Genomic DNA, 19,188 nt, shown 5'->3' on the forward strand with positions numbered 1-19,188 from the left:
TGCAGTGTACATACTGCTTCTTCCCACTAACCTATTTATATTGGCAGTGTTTGCACAGGTCTTGCTGGACAAACACAGAGCCCTGTCCTGCAAACATTTCTGCTCTTCTCGGCATACTTACTCTTGGCATTTAAGTATTTGCTGGATCTGGCCCCTAATTTCTAATGAATGACAGGCAACTTTCAGTGTATTTCATCTAAATGTTAGCAGAGAGCCCTACCTTAGATGGGGAATTTTAGAAATAATACTTGAGCTCGTCTTTCAAGCCTCCCTATCCCCATGCTTGAGGGAGTGCAAAATAAGATGGGGGGGAAGGTGAATTCTTTCCTCAACACAGAACGTTCTGAAAGCCTCATTGAACCTTGTACTGCTTCAAAGCTATCAAGAGCTTTGCCTAGGCCTTGATTTAATCTGAATCAATGCATAATGCAACGAAGCCGTTCATAGTACATTAATTTTACTTCCATTTCAAGCAGCCAGTTTTCAGACAAACACTGTAATCATTCGGAGTTATATAAGTTTATAATGGCTGCTGGAGGCCTGTTGCAATCAGTGCCAATTGCTATTAGGTATGTAAATTGTTATGTAAAACATACAGGTTTGACATTCTTCATCAAAATAACACATGGTTTTAATCTGGGAGATAAATTAGAGTAAATAATATTTCAATCCATGGAGTCCTCCCTTTAAGGAAATAAAGTATCATTCAGCCTATAGATAAGAAGAAAAAATACCCCCATTTACAGCTTTTGTTGGAAACTGAAAGAACTACATTGCGCTGCAATATTTATGTGAAATTTAGTTACAACTGTATCTTCTCCACCTACAATTGCTTTACAGATTGTGGCACTACAAACTGTACATGCCAAAGCAATTTTAAACATTGTATTCTGTATTAAACAGATACAGTCTGGTTTTATATTCTCCAAAGTCAGTAATTTATTAACTATAAACACATTTTTGGGCTTAAAAATCTGATCCCTTTTGTGCCTTTCTTGACCACCTTTAAATGTCTTCCTTTAATATTTGTCCTTTCATAAAGAACATCTGGGCACAATAAACATACGTCATATTATTAACTCAGAAGAAAGGCATTACAGACGCTGCAGATTTACAAAACAGAAAACTACAGAGTTTTCAACATGCCTATTTCTAGTCATAATCAGCGGATTTAAACCTATAAATATCCAGCAGCAACTACCCCAGAAGGAAGAGATGCAAATCTGGGCATAAGACAGTAAAATGCCTGGACTGGAAAATGTGTAGATATAAACATGGTCCCCCTATCCGTAAGGATTTAAAATAGGCTCCGTGTGCAAATGCTTTCTCCAGAGAAGCCAAACCGTTCTAAAATGTCAACAAGAAATTGAGAAAAAGGATACTTACTCTGCTTAAAACCTAAATAGGGTATTCGTTCAATTGGTGTTTTCCTTTCTTTCATATATTTATAAAGTGCCACAAGGAAAGCCTGCTCATCAGCTCTGCATTCTTCACCTACGGCAATCTTTGATTTATCCTCACTTGAGCCTTTTTTACAGTTGCTGTTGTTACTCTTGGGTTTGGGCAAAGCTGACTTAGCCTCACATTTTACCTGGGAAAAAAAAAAAAAAAAAAAAAAAAGAAATATCAGATCTGGGTAACCTTTAATTTTCACTTAATGAATAAATACCCTCTCCTAGCAGAATGGATTGTTGAAAAAACGAAGGCCAAACCATGCAACTGTGTTTGAGGGGAAACAAAGGAAGCTATTTATAGAGCTAAATGTCTTGTTCTGAATCTTAGTCACAACATTTTTAAATAGCCACATCTTTAAGTCATTATAACCCATTGGTAATGCTCTCCAGATCTGCATTTTTATGACTATACATTGCTATGTCACAGACAGCTCCCATCTCTCACATACACTTGCCATTAGCAAGTCTAATAATAACCTTTGTTCCAGGACTGACACTGAGCATTGTCAACTCTCATAGACAACCCTTGGAGCTGAGGGTGCTCAGCCCCTTCCAGGAATGCTCAGCAGCCAGCTCGGAAAAGACACATTTTTCTCTCCTTTGGCCCACCAAAATAGATGCAGACCTTGGCAAGCCTTACCCTGGCAGACCCCTCAGCACACACGAGTGGAGGTTCTGCCGTAGCACAGACTAAAGCCTAGTGGGTCTGAGCATCTGCTTAAAGTTAAGCACAACCCTAGGTATTTAGAAGACGGAAGAGGCTGGTAACAGGAGCCTTTCCTGGTAGGCACCAGCAGCCTCAACGCATGTGAGTCCCAAAGCTCTGCGTCTGGCCTCCCCGGCTGACGTGTGCCAGTCAGGAAGCCAACAAATTGGAACCACTTTACTTCTCATCAGTATTCAAACACGGGAACAAACATCCAGTGAGACTGGCTTAATCCTGCAGTCCTCCTGGAGATAATCCTCTCATTGAATCAAGTGAGTTACAGTTTGAGCATTCCCATAATTTGTGTGTACCGAAAACAAAAGAGCAGAACCTTGCGAACTGATGTTGACAAGCTCTCCATGTCCAAGATGGGATCAATCCATTTCCAGTGAAATACTGGAAGTCATCTACTGGCAGGTAGCGGAGATGGTTACAGGCTGTGTTGTGGATTTGCACTTTCCCTTCAGTGCTTGCAAGTGCTGTGAGAAGCCTTCTGGCAGCTCCACAGCTAAACCCAGAGGTGTCCTTGGGGCTCCAGGAGCGAGCAGGGAGACCGTAAGGGCAGTACTTGGCATATTGGGAGGGCAGCAGTGTATCTTGCTCAACAGGAAGACAGGGGCTCATAGTCAAGTAAACCACCAACTCCTTCGTCCTCCCCATTTCTAAACCAGGTGCTTCGTGGGTACTTCTTGACTTTTTTTGAGCTAAGTGCTATGAAGAGCATTATGTAAATGCTGTAAACAAACAGCAAACATACCACTTGAAAGTCTTTGGTATGCTTATCTCAATAAAGCTACCCTGTGCTCCGGCTCCGGGAAAGCAAAGTCCTTTCTTTTATGTTCCCCCAAGGTGTTAATTTTGAAAAAAGCACTGATTTAGGGTTAGCTGTCTCCACAGTTTTCCACAGACATTGGACAAGGCAATGCTGGAGGGGAGATGTGGCCACAATTTTCCAAGATACTTGATGCTGCTTAAAAACTCCCTGTTGGACACTGCAGGGTATGGCTTGCTCCTCCCAGGAAATGCAGCAGGGACTGGAACATGGACTTCCTGCAGGGTTTTTCTTGGTCACTTACTCCTGAAGAATGCTTCCTGTATTGCTCAATCTTCTCTGCTTGCACGTTACAAAGAGATATTGTCTTCCTATGGCACAAGACACCATGCTTTGCCTTTCGGTAATAGATACGCTCGCTGATTGAACTTCTGTAAAGATCCTGGGTTTCATCCAAAACTCAATGAAGTTAATAGGAATTTTTTCCTAGTAAATGAACTTTGGATTTCCTCACTCCACTTTTCAGTTCAGAACTGTAATCCCTTGACTTTTTTACTTTGGCTCCTTGCAAAATTGCTTAACAGCTTCCACTTGTAAAGTTTGGATTATATTGTCATAATTTTCAGTGCATTACCAAAGACTGGGTTAGCACTCCCAGTATAAACCCATAATTTCATTAAATACAGGATTTTTAATTTGAGCTGCATAGCGTTGCAAGGTAAAATTTGGAATAAATTCACTGGAACTGGGAACAATTTTTTAGTTTTGAAGCCCACTGGCTTGGCAGGGCCAATCTATTTATCTATCTCCACCTTTTTAGTGTTTTCTTTTTTTTTCTTTTTTTGAACTGGGCAATTCAACTATGCTCGCAAAAGCAGCCTGGGCACGAATGCTAAATCAAATCAAAGCTCACTTCTCTGAAAGCAAACTAATGGTAAGGGATGTTACTCCTAAGGAGACAAAAGGAAACAAAGAAAGTAATGTATGAAAAAAACCACTGGGAGTGAGAAATCCCCGTGTTACACATAATGTCCTTCTCTACAGCGTACAGAGAAGAGAGGTCAAAGCGCCTGTGGATCTCAAAGGTGCCAAAATGCAAAGAAAGGCCTCCAAGTAGTGTCAGGTTCAATGAAGCTTTGATGAAGGCTGCAACGCTTCATCCACAAATGTTTGAGGCACAAGCCTCGTTTCTGGAACTTCCCCTGCATGCGACAGGAGACATGAATGAACGCCGTGACCAGTGATTAATGACAACCCAAAGGGCCAAATGCCATTCTGGATAACACCAGTGTAAATCCAGCACAAATGCACTGAAGTCAGTGAGAGCTACGCCAGATTTGCACCAGGGAACAGAGACCGACCTTCTCTCTCAAAGAAGTTTCGAGTCTTCCTAGAAGGCAAAGACCTGGACGAAGGCCCCAAACACAGAGTTTTGCTTGGCTCTGCTCTCTTCTCTGGTCTGCTCAGAAAGCAGAAACAACTCTGTTATAAAGGCAGAGCTCAATTTCCACTGGAGGTAGAGCTCTTGCGCTGTAGCTTCGGTGTGAGTAACACATCCAAAATGAAACTGAGGGCTAATGCCCCAACAGGCACAGAGCTGCAGCGTGGAGAGGCTGGGTGTGTGCTGAGTTGGGCTCTGGAAACATCTGAGCACATCTTTCTGCTTGTTCCATCAGGAGGGCATGATCCATGGTCAAACGCCCGGTGAGCATCACGGCTACACCCGTGTGTTTGTTTTCTCCTGCCAGAGGTCACACACACAGCAGACCACTACAGAGCTGTATTTTAGAGTTTCAATCAGATAATGTCTGAGGCTCTCAGAATAAATCTTCAGGTCTGAGAGCGTGCCAGGCCACCTGTGGCCACAGAAAAAGCAAATTCTGGCAACTTTTAAACTAATTTCTCAGATCTTGCCAAATAAATGAAGTGAGAGATTTACTTTAGCATTTACACTAGGAGATGTAATGAGTAGATTCATTTGGGGACAATCTCCATGTTTAACAAGTTAATCCTTTCAGCTCTTCGAAACGGTCCTATCAGCCAGTTGTAAAAAACCTTACAGTGCTCTTTTACACGCCTTGAATGGGAACGCTCTTTGGGCGCATGAAGTGAGAAGAGTTTGCAGGTACACCGAGGGTTATGCTGGAGCTTGCAAGCCACAGAAGCCTGTCCAGCGGTGCTGACATGTGAGGTGTGAAAGGCTCCAGGCTCCTGGGAATACCGGAGAGAAGAGTTTGACATAGGCCTCGCCAGCAGAGCTGATCCTGCCTGGGCTGATGGCCCAGCCTGGGAGGGATCTCCCCTGGGAGGTAAAAAAAGAAGACAGCAACCAGCAAAGAGACCAAAAGCAAGAAGTGGTGCACGCACGAGCCACTTCCCCTGGCAGCAGCCGCAGGGCCAGGACCGCACTGTCTGTCCCGCTACGGCTCTGCTCTAACAAGCCACACGTGTTGGACTCGGCTCAGAACTCCTCCTACCGAACCAAAGGCTCTTCTGCATCAAGTAACAGTAAAAGCCTACGAAACGATCTGCTCGTGGCTCAAGGTAAACATGCCTAACGAAAACTAAATTGTAAGAATGTACAAAGCTTTCTAGTCATTGGCAGCTGAGCACACAAATGCAGCAAGTCATTATAACCATGTGGTTTGTGTTGGTCTTGACAGGCTCAAAACCGCAGTCTTCAGAATGCCACTTCTGCCATTTCCCTGCCCAAACCCTACAGCCACCGCGTCTCCATCACAGCCTTTTCCCCACCACCCTAGAAATTAGGCTGCTGTCAGACACCGGGTGCCACGAGTTGAGGATGAAAGCAGCACAACTTATGGTTGAAAGGGATTTTAGCTGGAACAGGAACACGGCCAAGACCATTGCCAAAATGTTTCAGTGTCTGACACAAGTGGATTTGTCCCATTTAATCTAGCATTTTTCAGCTCTGCTTTTCATGAACCTATTGGCAGCATCTGTCAGAGGTAGAGCAAGGACAGAGGAGAAAAACTGGTGGTGAAGCCCAACACGAAGCCTAAGCTGATGACTTAACACCCCAGTTATTCCCCAAAATGAGGAGACAGTAGATGGGTCTTCATCCCCCACCCAAACACACTCCCCCTGAAACCTATTGGCAGGGTCTCCATAAAGTGCAATAAATCTGCTTTGGAGGGTCTCTGATTCACTGCCCCCCTCTTATTAAAGTGTATCTGTAGCTCTGAGACACAGATTGATGCAAAGAGCCACAGTGAAGTCGGTGTGACTACATGCAAGGACATTATATCAGGAGCACGTCTATTATTTATAATGAAATTAAGCTGGCCAAGATAATTAATGCTATTAATATCTGCACAATGATGAGCACAGTATGACTAGATAAATAGGCAGAATTACTTCTTATCTGAAATATCCTCCCATTTGACTAGTAGGGTGAACCCAAATATAAACAGAGAGGATAAACAATTTGGTATGAAGTGTTACTGTTGGTTTTAATTATCTAATACCTATACGTCAGGTGCTAAAGAGGCAGAACTGCTCATGCCACAGGCCAGGGTGCTTTGGCAATGCAGCCCATGCTGCATCTTCCTAGTAATATTTTTACATTAAAAATGGCTGGGGGGCAGGGGAATTGAGGCAAATTGAGACATTTTCACACCGCAGATTTTGCACATTCCTCCACTGAGCAAAAACATTCAGGCAAACTCTATAGTATCTGGCAGGACCCTGCAACTCAACACACCAGGCTCCATCGCCTTTTACCACGCCTGTCTAATACGATAGTACAGCCTCCAACCGAGCACAATAGGGCACAAAGAGAAGAGAAACAGTGACTTAAGGGCAGAGCTTCATCATGAACTTCAGCCTCTTTTATCGTCATCAACAGAAGGCACAATTTTAACTGAACTCCTAGGGAGGAGGAGGAGGTGGAATTTAATTTGCCTTCCTATGAGAAACCCAGAGCAGAACACTTCCACTTGACCTCTTTAACCTCCTAATCTCCCAGGACATTCACTGCCTATAACAATACGAACGTAAATGGATCTATAGATTCACTGTATTTCCTAAGGAGATGGTCACAACAATGGAAGCATTTTCCAGATACACATCCATCTAATTTAGTGAAACAATGGACTTAGGAGGAGTTGGCCTAAACATTCAGTCTATGCAAACATGTTTAGCAAGGGCTAGAAAGTATCACAGTGACAAAGTTCTGTCATAGATAAAAATCTACAAGTATTGCTCTAAGTAATTTTCCATCTTTGCATCTTACAGTTTCAAATTAAATCATCTTGAAAGAAGACATTTGCGCTACTTTTTTTTAAGAGAAAATCAAATTCTTATTTAAAACCACACAAACAACTGAGAAAATAGGATGTAAATTACACTATAGAAGCTCATTTTTTAAAGTAGCTTTAAGGAAAAGACACAAACCCCCAAATACCTAAGAGATAAGCCTATAAACACAAACCAATGATCCAATTTTTACCAGCAGTATAGGCTAAGCACTGCAGTAAATACAGAAGGCTCCGTACACTGAACCTTGGAATGAATACGCAGCTCAGCACCAAGTATTAAAGAAACAGTCTTTTTCTTTTTTTCTTTTGTTAAACGTTTGTACTGCCCCCCCCCCCCCTTTTTTTTTTTAAAGTCAAGATTGTAACATCAGGGTAATCTCATTTGTATGTGCTTCTTAGAAACCATTATTTAAGCAGCTCTTGTTTCATACTCTGTTTATCTTCAAACTTATATTTAGAAGTGCATTGTAACAGGGTGAACTGCTCCCTGGTTTATTTTTAATTTGAAGATACTGTCACAAACTATGTTTGTGTGTCACAGAATGTGAAAACTAACAGTGGTGCCAAGAAAGCTTAAGCACTACCAGTTACCAACACGCTGATAGCATTAGGTTGTTAGGCGATTATAGTTACTGGTAACTTTGAACACAGACATGATTTAACGTGAAGAATAAAACTGTTGAAAAAAAATTACATTTATCTCCCCAAGAAAATAAGTTACATTCTAAATTCAAAACAGTGTTCTGGGAAACAAAGGCAAGGCTGTATCTAAAAAAGGAGAATGTACTGAAAAGAATATTATTAAGTGATTTACCTTGGCAACAGCTTTGCTTTCAGAATTATTGTTGGAATCCTTAATGCCATTTAATGAATCTCTTCTTTGTGGGCAAGGCTTCTTTTTGCGTGGTCTGCCTTTAAGATTTGGCGCTGAAAATTAATGGAGAACAATTTGAGTACATTGTCTTATACTGGATTCTTAACAGCTGAAAGCATAATAAATAATTCCACTACAATCAGTCACAGAAACGTACACATCTGTCTACAGTAAATGCTTATTACGAGATTCCCGTCCTCCATGGGTTACATCTTGACACACTATACGTTTCTATATCATATTCCCCAAGGCTAATCTATTCTACTTTCACGTAACTAATTAATACAAAGTCAAACACTGGTCTCTGAAGGACTGGGGGAGAAAGCACGAATATTTCTCCATGGTACAAAAAAGAAGAAAATAGAATATTAATAGGTAACTTTGCATTAATCAGCCTGCTGCATTTATTATTTTCAATCTTCAACTAAGAGGACTAACTACTATTTCCAACTTTGGGAAACATCTGTTTTTGGAAATGTTCTGAAATATTGAAATTCCTTACAGCTCCAAGAAATGTTTATATACCCTGTCATTCTTGTCAAAGTTCTTCTAAAAAAGTTTTTTTTTTTTTTTTTAAATTACCCCTGAGTCCTGAAATGGATCAAAAAACGTAACAACTAGCTCTAGAAGTTGACAAGTACTGAAATAAGTGATTGATTGTTTCATAAGGGTTACATACCACACGTATAAATTAACATGAATCACTTTCAGTTTTGTCCAATTTTTAAGATAAAACAGCTCTGAAATAACAGTGACTAAATCCTGGCCATGCTGAGCCACACTACGAATGGGATATGGATCATCATAAAAAAATATCAGATTCATCTTTCAATCACGATATTACAATAGAAATTATGACCGCATATAGAAATAAGAGATGAAGCAGATGTTTGTTCATTATTCAGTGTCCTGCCTGCTTTCAAATTTCAAAATCAGCCTCCAACTACTATGGCAACATTTAAAGTGATAAACAATCATTAACTAATGACTGTACTGAAGAAGATAATTTCCTTTAAACCTTTAATTTCTAGGTAACCATTGTTTTCATTACTTAAAGGGATGATTAGAACAATGTCAGAAATCTAAACACCACAAACCTCTTGAGTGCCTTCTAATTGTTTCTAATCTTACATTTGTCACACAGTAAGCCAGTGGTTTCAGGACATTTTACATTTTAATTAGTTTGCCAACACAATAAAGGGTGCTAATTTGATTTTCTAGTTTGAATAACAGTGTCATATGTGGTCTGCTCTGACAAAAATAGAAGTCATGGGTTTAAAACCAAAAAGTCCAGAAGACTCATCCTTTCTTCCCCTAACACTGACACAGAGTAAATATACATACGTGTACGTCTGCGAGTCCCTATTTGTGTATGTATAAAAATATGTTTATCTCCCTACAGAAATATCTCCATCTATCTCCAGCCAAGCTCATTCTGCTTATTGAAAAGTACTGCAGAAAGCAATTTTGAAATTGTCGTGTGAGGCTAGCATGCAAAATCAAACAAAGAGATAAAGAAATTATTACCCATTCCAGCCAACAAACATCTGCCTGATTCCTATCTGTACTCATGAATGCTCCAGCATGCGACTGCACCCCACGCTGTGGGAAGCCTCGGCGTGCCATGAGTGTCACTCTGACACCGGCCACGCACCGCCGCCACTCGCCCTGCTTGCCCCCGGCTGCTCCATTGCTCCCACCAGCGGGCGAGCGGCTCTGGGGCCTGGGGCAGGCACCGAGGGCTTGGAGCCCAGGTTGCTGTCCCCACCACTGACACCATGCTGGGGATGGCTGCTCTCACACGGACCACACGTGAGCTGTGAGGCCTTGCTGACGGCCGGTTCCAGCGCTTGTACCTTCCTTGGAAGGGCACTCGAATAATGGCAGTGGTTCCGCCGTGTGCTGCGCCCCGGCGCACACGTGGAAACGTCGTCTAGCCTTCGAATGGGTCCCTGACACAGCCCAACCAGCAGTGGGAGAGGGGTTCAACGTGGACCAAATATGCTTGGATGTGAATTATTCTTCTTTATTTATTATTTTTTTTTTAAAGCAAAGAAAGTAGTTCAAGGCTCAATGTTTTCCAAACATACTTGTTATCCTGAGTTTTGGCACTGTACTTTGTATCACACTATAAAGCACTCCTAATGTTTTGCTAAAAGCCTTAAAAGCAAAAAGGCATTTGTTACTGAATTCCAGGTATATCGAGCTTGCATACAAACACTGTTTGCGTTGGAGCCCTCGACGGCAGACCTGGCACAAGACCATGACCACGGCGGGTTTTTGCGCTGCCCCAGTTGCCGAGGTGCTGCGGCAGGGAGCGCCTGCAGCACCGCGCGGCGCTTCGGGCCGCTCCACGTCAGGCGCACAATTAACGAAAAAGCAGCCACTGGAGATAATACCAAAAGACAAGGCCCTTGCCTCTAATATCTGCTCCATAAAAGAAAACATTTGAAATAGCTCCAGTCGCACTTGAAACAAATCCATTAACATTTGCTCCCTAAATCATTATAAATAAATGCATTATTCGAAGATTATTTATGTTTCAGTTAGATCCATTTTGTTCTCTTGAGCAAGAAAATATGACAAGGACTGAACAAATAATTTACAACAAGGCACATGGTTGTTTTTTCATGGTTTTTTTTTTTGTTTCATTTATGACATATTCATGAGCACACTGCAGATTTCTTGAATTTCTTATTCATAATTATTTTAAAGCAATTTAAGGAACATGTTGTGGCTTAATCTCAGTCAGCTTTCCTGATAACGTTGGATGTTGAATACGGACTGGATAGTAAAGGGAATATCCTTTGTTTTTTTTCTGCTTTCTGTTTGGAGAGGGACTTATGGCGTCAATACCTGAGAATATCTGAAACAATTCAATTTCTTTACATGTTTGCACATATGGCTTTCAAATTCATTTCCTGAAAGCATTTGTGCCAGTGAGAACTGGTAACTTGTCTGTTCCCAGAAGGTGAGAATTAAATCAAAGTGAATTAAAGTAAAAAAAAAATGAATAAATAAGTGCAGAAAAACATTTGCATTTATTTGCCACCTCTTCAGGCAAAGTGCCTTGAACAGGCACACAAGAGGGATGATACAGTGCAAGTAACAGCCTGCTCTTCCTGTACGTTTGACGGTCACTTTTGCCAATTCATGTCTTTTTTCCTTTCATTGTGCTTCCTGATGTTTCTCAAAGAGGGGGAAACTGGGTTACTGAAATGTCCACCAGAACCCTTGTGCTGCTGGGAAGTTTTTTGTGCCTCTACATAGTGCATGATTCAAAGGATTCTTGCTGACTCAAGGACTTTCTTCCCAGGTTGCCAGTCAACCCAAACGGCAGGTTCACTCAGCAAACGGCAACGCACATGGAATTATCTTCCTTACAACATCTCTTGGCGCAACAGCGATCAAGAGCACAGCATGGAAAGCGGCTTCACCTGCGGAACCCTGGCAAACCCTCCAGGTATGACCAGGTGAAACACACCCAGCCACAAAATGCCCAGCGTTAGGAGGAGCGCTCCCAGGAGTGAGGCAGAGGAGCACAGGGGCTGGTGAGCTTCACACACGTCACTGGAGAGCCAGTCACCCTTACCCACCACGAGGAGCTCTGAGGGACTGCTTCAGCTCTCCCCTGCTGCCAGTTTTGTATCAGCACGCTGGTTGGTTTCCCTGCGCAGTGGATCAGGCTGGTGCCACTTAAAACTGCTCCTCGGAGCCCACCACCTGGCTGGCCCCACAATGAAATCACCACCAGCACCTGCTGCACTGCCTACTTCTTGAAAAGGAATCTGGGGCAGTGGGTCTTTACATGGAATCAAGCAAGAATGCAAGGTGAATGAAGACCTAATCCAACCGCAAGTGTTTCTAACAGTAAAGAACAAAAGGGGTGATTATTAACTAGGATGCTTGTGGCGTGGACTTTGTTTTTCAGCTAACCACTGCTCGGTAAAAGTCTTGTGCTTCTGATTAAGCGAAAGTGTGTGAAACACGTATGTCACAAATATCAACAGTTACACAACCATGATGACAACCGTATCTTAACAACTTTTCCCATTCTGGAATACGTCTTATTGCCATCTCAGCTGTGAATTCCCAGGGAAAAGAAAATTATTTAAAGGGCCCTGCCCAGAGACAGCAATGTTGCTTCCTCTTCCTTGTCTGATAGGGTCCTTGGATGTTTTCTGTAAACAGGTAGTCACCACAGGTCACACAAACTGCTGCCTGCAGTCAGGTTAACTTGTGACTGAGTGGGATGCAGAGGCTGGGCAGGCGAAGAGAGAAGAGCTTATGGCTGTGCTGGTGGAGAGGGAGAGAAGGGGACGATGCAGGAGCTGTGATGCCAGCCAGCTCCTCTTCACTGCGTGGCTGGAGGCTCTGGGTGCAAAGCACTCTCCTCCCGTGCCTGCCTGGGTGACATCCTCCTCCCATGCCCGCCTGGGTGACATCCAGCCACATGCATGTGGAGGGAGCCTCTCAGGTACCCAGGTAAGCTGCAGGAGGAGGCAGTCAAACCCTCCCACCTGCATTGTATTGTTTCTCCCCTACACATGGGCTCCCTGGAGCGAGAGGATGAGGAGGACTAAGCCAGACAGAAAAAGCCAAGAGTAAAGGAAACAACTTTTTCGGGCTACAGCTGTGCTGAGCTCCTTCCAAATACCCCCTGAGACTGAGTAGAAATGCCTTTTCTACCCACACATGAGCAAAAGTAAGAGCACACAGCCCTGCTCTTCACAGGGCAGGAGTGAAAGGAAAGCTGAGGTCTGTAAGCTGCCACCTTCTCCTCTGTGCCAAATCCTCACCCTCACACATACGCCTGCCTTTAGAAGAAAAAAGTTTTGTACCTGATGTAATTTAACTGTAGTAGTTCCTTGCCTCCTCCTCCCCAAATGGTGATTAAACTCTGCAGTACCAAAACACCAGCCATGTCCCACGTGTTTTTATTACAAACTGATAACACCTGATAGGTTGAATGCAAACCCCGTGTTATGCACAGCACAGAGAATTATATTACCTGTAGATGTAGACTGGCAAACCTGTGCTGACCTAAATTTACCCCAGTAAGATGCTGACCCAGAGATCTGGAAGCCCAAAGCTTGTTCTTGTGAGCTGCCTGCAGAGCACCCGAACCAAACACAGACAGTCCAGGGGCACCCCAGGAGAGAAGTCAAGTCTGGGTGTTGGAGATAAGCTTGGTAGAAGGCACAAAGCAAGAGACCCACAGAAAGAAGAGAGGAGCTCATGGCTGATGCTGCTCAAGCCAGCTAGGTGTTTCCTAGAAGCTGGAGGTCCTCTGTGCTCACAAAACCATTGTAGAGCATCATTGCTCAAAAATTACATCCTCCCCTCCAGCACTCTCAGCAGCCTGTGTCAGCACCAGGATCCTGCAGGTGACTGGGACACGGCCAGAAAGTGAGTGCAGGGAGACAGCTCTGTGCTGCCCCACTCCAAAGCTCTGCAATGTTGTGGCCACTGCTCTTCTGCCACGATGGCCTCCAGCTCCCCAGCCTTTAGACATCCTGTCTGCTCAGCAGGACAGGGAGAACGGGAGCATTTCCAAGCCTCCCTGACAAGTTCAACTCCCAGCTCTGGGTTAAACATGGAGATGCCAAGTTCCGGGCAGGCAAAGAATGATGTGGGCATCTCCCATGAGATCCATGGGAAATCCATGAGATCCATGGGAGATGCCCGCATCAGCCATGATTAAACACCACATATGGTGGAAGAGTGCAGAGCACCATCAGAAGCAGAAAAGATAGGTGGAGATATCATCTTCCCTGTTATCAAGCCAGCCTTACTTGAGCCGTGTCCATCCTGAGAATGCAAAGTGCATGGACAGCCCGGGGTGCACAAGCAAGTCAAGTGACAATGACCATGGTTTTGGGGTAACCCGGCAGGTTAGTCACAATGGAACTACATATATGTATATTTTTAGGGAGGCTGATTATCACTGGAAGTCCAATGAGTTCACTTGTTCTCATAACACTGTTCTCTAGATGCACATGCTTTGATGTTAGAGATGTGTTGTTATAGGGAGGGTGTTAAAAAAAACAGTGGCCTTCACACAGCTGAGGTCAAGCTATGTTGGCACTTTGTCAAGATCAGTGGTGTAGCCAAGAGGTTTTAATGAGCCTGGAATGCATTACCTCATTTGTCATACCTGGATCACTTACTCATGCCGAGTCCAAAATAACCTTGGACCTTGTTGGCTGCTCAGCAAACCATGTAAGTAAACAGCCCTCTACTCATGCCTAAAACATGTACCTTTTCCTTGCTCATTCCACATTACTTACTCCAGAGAACATCTAAGCAACCATAACGTCTGGGATCAAAGTTCTCACCTTTTCCAGGCCTCTCTGACCTGCCTAAGTATTTCCAGATACAACTTTTGATTCTTGTTTGCTGGTACTCCAGTTTCGCAGAAACATTTCAAAACCAGGAGAAAAAAAGATGGTAGTAGGTAAGGAAGGCCATCACTGTATTTTGCTGAGGCATTTACCAGGATAGCTGCTCAGCATTGCTGATGGCCGTACAATTAACTGCAGCCAGAATCTGCTTGGCAGTGTGGTTTTGTGAACGGTTTTCTCTCCCGTGGAAAGATGAAGAGAAGGAGTAAAAGTACTTTTGCCAACTACAAGAATTTGACAATACAAAAAAAGCCCAAACTTGTAAAACTGTACAGGGTCATCAGTATAGAAGGTCCAGGGGAAGATATGGGTCTACACCTAGGGTGGGCCTATACAGCCGGATCAGCCCTAAGCATGAGGGAGGTAATCACAAAGCTGGAATTAGGGTGGCACACTGGAGGGTGCAAGGAGAAGTTAATAAACAGAGACGTGCTGGGGTGCTGGTTACACAAGAGAATTGTGCTCCCAAGAGACAAGCTGTAACACACCTGCTAAATGCATCAACAGTCTCTCCTCTCCTTCTGTGAGGTGTCAGACACCCCACAGAACATCTCCTTGCAGAATCCCTTTGCACTGTGCCAGTCCTTATATTTTTCAGCTTTCTCTCTCTCTCCCTCACACAAATTGCAGTACCTGCGTGCTTGGCCCTTGGCTGCAGACACAGAGCAGACTAGGAGACTCTCTCTCTTAGGCAGGTGGAAGCAGCAGGACGTGTCACATCACAGAGCTATTCATAAGTCGGGTACCAAACAAAAGCTGGAGGTGGCATAGGAGGTGCCTGGCCATCAAAGTCACGGTGAGAAGCACAGTCCCAGATCTCCAGATCATCCACGAACCAACCATCCCTGCTGGCAGGTGGCAAATAGCTGGTTGCTGAGGACATTCCTAGAGCAACCTGGCAAAAGTTAGCTCTTGGCTGAAAAACATGCTTACATGTTGCACCTTTTAAAATGTAATGAATAGAAAGTTAACAGTTTTAATGGTTTTAACACTTACCCCTCTAGGGGGCTTCTGGCATTCTGCAATATCTGAAAGTTCAGACAAGCATACTGCTAGCTTTAAGTACAGTCTCAACAACTGTCCAAAGGTTAGTTAATCTTGCATCCTGTTCTGGAGTCTCAGCTGCTTCCTTAAGTTCCTCGTCTCCTCTGTCTCTTTGTTTCCTTCACCTCATTCTCCTTTCTGAATCCCAAGTTCAGGATCTTGTCTTTCATTTGTTTTCTTTTCAACCCTCAAAGTTTATTTAACAGCTGCTGCCTCCTGGAAACAGCATTCGAGGCATAGGGCCTGGGGCATGCATAGCCCTGGCACACAGAGCAGAGCTGGTGGGCAGGAGCACGTTGCAACCAATATAGTGTTGCATCAAACAGTCAGAATTTTAACGTGGCTGGAAGATAAAGGAAAGGATCGGACTAGGCTAAAATACCCCAGCCCTTTGTGAAGGAACAAAACTATTGACTGAGTTGGGGGATACTCTCTACAGGCTTCCAAGAACACCCACGGTAGTGAGAGATGAACACCTACCAAGAATTAATGTTCTTGACCTCTGGAGGTCACCCACCCCCTTCGCCAACACACACCTCTTGCCTACACAAGCTGCACATAAAACGATTTGAATATTAAAGCTATTTTTACTGGACTTTTTTTCTAAATCCAAACACTTGTTTATTCCTTTCTGCAACTCCTCTGCTCCGTGGATGTATAACTGACCATGTCAGCACTGACCTGGAGTACCGTGCGGTCACAAACACCACGCTAAGGATCCACACCGCTCACTAACCCGTGGGGAGAAAGCCGACTTGTGTAGCCATTTCTCAAAGTTTTGCTTTGGAAATGAGATATCCCATGCTCCATGTGGGGAAAATCAATTTGCTACCTCTCTAAAGAAAACATTCCTCATTTGGAAATAACTGAAACAGACACTTCCTTGTGTGGATTAATGTGGAGACATATGACTTGCTGCAGACTGTTGTTTTGACCCCCCTCCTGACCAGACAATCTCTGAAAAAAGCAAAAAGGTGGTATTTGTCATGGATTATGGGTCAGACTGGTATTGTTTTTAACAGTAAAGTTAGAGACATTGCAAATACCAGGTTGGCTAATTATGCCCAAACTGGAATGTTTTTAGTTTCCATGGAAGACAGTGACGGGATTCAGGACAAGGCTTGGAGTCTCATTTTCTTCATTTCAGCATGGCTGGAAGTTAATTAAGACTTCTGCTGTAAGGGCTTTGTTTCTTCCTGCTGACTAATTTAGGTTAAAAAAAAAAAAGGGGGGAAAAGGTGTTTTTGTTTTTGTTTTTTTTTGACAAATCTATGCAGATGTTAAATATTGTTTAGTATGGCAAAGTAAAAAGGGAAGATGAAGACTTCAGAGAAAAAAATCTATGCCTGACAAACATGTGACATTCAAGTAGTCCCCGGAGCAAATTAAAATAATAATAATTAAAAAAAAAAATAATCCAGAGTACGCCTATTACTGGCTACAGATGACAGAATTGTTATTAATGATTCAAAAAGAGGCAGAGGTGTTTGGTAAATATTTGTTCCATATTTGCAAAGAAGCCAGATGATATGCTTGCAAAAGAATATAATTAAAGTCAGTCAATTGACTCGGTTTTACATAAACCAGATCTTAAAACAACAAAAAAAGAAAACAAACAAAGCACCTTATTTTATACTTTGAAACTGCAAGCTTGATTAGAGAAACTAGCAGCATGCAGGGAACTTACCTGCATTTTGGCAAGGCAGTTGATTTAACACTAGATAACACTTTGATTAAAAAATAACACCACATAATTTTACTCTAGCATACATTAAAAAGATTAGGAACTGGTTAAATGATAGATCTAAACACAGGCATCAGCAGGGAATTTCTATCAAATGAAAATATTTCTGGTAGGATTCCGCAGGGGTTGCTGTTAGACTTGATGATATTCAGCATTTTCTTCAGGGAAATAAATACAAGGTCCCTGACAGTAATGTTCACCATGACACCAGGTCTGGCACAATGCTAACACCGAGGCTAAGGAAAACCAACTCTCTCCAGCACTGCTCCAGCATAAACCTGTGAGCAAGGGCCCCAGGTGACACTGACAGACCGAAGGGTGGCATTTCATGGGCTGCCTCAAACTGGAAGCCCAATGTACTGTGGTGGGAAGATGCTGTGGCACAATGGCCTGCCGCCCTGGGGGGACACCCAGAAAGTTCAACCTGTGCTGGGTTTCAGCAAAAATGACCAAGAAATGACTTTATGAGCTAATGCGAGAGCCCTGAAGGGGAGAAAAAGCTGGTACTCAGAAAGCAGGTGGTGTGATGACGCACACCGAGGCACTGGAGTCAACACACGAGAGCTGATGCCAGTATGCTGGGGCATGTGCACCATCAGCTTCTGGAAGACCTTCCAGGAAAAGCCTGAGCCAGCCGCACGCTGGGGGCACTGCGCAGGAGAAACGCACACACTTGGAGGGTCTCTGTCAGACACCCGGCCAGAGCTGGGTGTCCCGCCTCAGGCAGGCCGAGGGCCAGATCCTGGCTGCTGCTGGACGGCCTCGGCAGGCATCCAGCTGTCTGGCCCTGCTCCTTGCTCAAGCAGCTGTCTCCTTTCTCCTTCGGAAAAAAGGTGGTGAACTGGATGAAAGCGCTTGCTGGTAATTTTGGCTGATGAGCCACTACTTGGTTCATACCAGACTGGATGACTCAGGGGTTTGTTTGGTGAGAAACTCCAAGATCATACGAACAAATACAGTAAAGTACTGTGCTATTCAGGACAAGGAGCTTGAAGAGCCACAGCCTTGATTCAGCAAAGTACATGTCTAACTTGTACAGACCTGGAGCATTCCCAGACCTCTGACGACCTTGCTGGGGCCATTCATATCTTTGAGGCTGAGCTGGTGTTAAGTGTGGCACTGAACCGAGCCAGCACAACTCTGTTTGTGACTAAGGAGAAGGAGCATTCAAGCCCTGAACAAAGAAATTGTCCTATCTCATTATGAAACATGCTGCATTTGGGCAGCATCACAGGGGTTCCTCCGATTTCACTTTCCCTCAGAAACCTGCAGCCAGCCTCCAGCCTCTATGGCCTCTACACCCAGAGGCCACCCCTGGGAGGGGAGGTGATGGACAGGGGGCTCGGTTTCTGCAGGAGGGTCACAGCACCATGCAAGTAGCACACGTCTCACTTCCCAGGATAGTCCACGTTATAAAAAAAAAAAAAAAAAAAAAAGTAAATCGAAGGAAGAACGAGCAGGCACAAACAGGTTATGTAATAGCCAAGACAAAAGCAGTAAAAACGCAGCAGCAAGAAGGGGGAACGCACAGCAAACCCATGCAAGTCAGCCAACATCATCGCAACTCTGCAGAACGCACGAGGTAGACTTCCCACTAGAGTGCGTTCAAAAATATAAGGCAAATAAGAGCACGCAGCAAACATCAAGACGTCTTTCCTAGCAATATTTCCTTTTCTTTCCCACAAAAGCGAGCGTTTGTTAAATTGCTGTCTAGCAGAGTCAGCAGTGCCCAATGGAGACGTGACCTACATACCTCGGAAATACAATGGCTATGCAGCCGGTGCTATCCGTGCAGATAGTCAGATTAGATGGTCTAATTGACTGGTAAAGGATGGACGCCGCGTAAACAGGCAGAAATTCATACACAAAGCATAAAATGGATGCTTTCCTGAGACCTTGCTTTGGGGAAT

At 43.8% G+C, this 19,188-nt stretch overlaps 1 protein-coding gene across 9 annotated transcripts in view; it reads right to left on the bottom strand.

Annotated features, from left to right (window-relative positions):
• Nucleotides 1-19,188, bottom strand: part of ARID5B (AT-rich interaction domain 5B) — a 114,703-nt gene that overhangs the window by 30,082 nt on the left and 65,433 nt on the right. For 8 of the 9 annotated variants that reach the window (XM_038181619.2, XM_072040038.1, XM_038181618.2 and 5 more), the window contains 2 exons: nt 8,027-8,139; nt 1,387-1,591 (listed from right to left, as the gene is read on the bottom strand). In XM_038181619.2, the coding sequence (XP_038037547.2) occupies nt 1,387-1,591; nt 8,027-8,139 (318 nt within the window). The remainder of the gene's footprint in view (nt 1-1,386; nt 1,592-8,026; nt 8,140-19,188) is intronic. The other variant, XM_072040037.1, reaches the window with a different exon arrangement.

This window comes from Anas platyrhynchos, chromosome 6, assembly GCF_047663525.1.
Source record: "Anas platyrhynchos isolate ZD024472 breed Pekin duck chromosome 6, IASCAAS_PekinDuck_T2T, whole genome shotgun sequence".
NCBI lineage: Eukaryota > Metazoa > Chordata > Aves > Anseriformes > Anatidae > Anas > Anas platyrhynchos.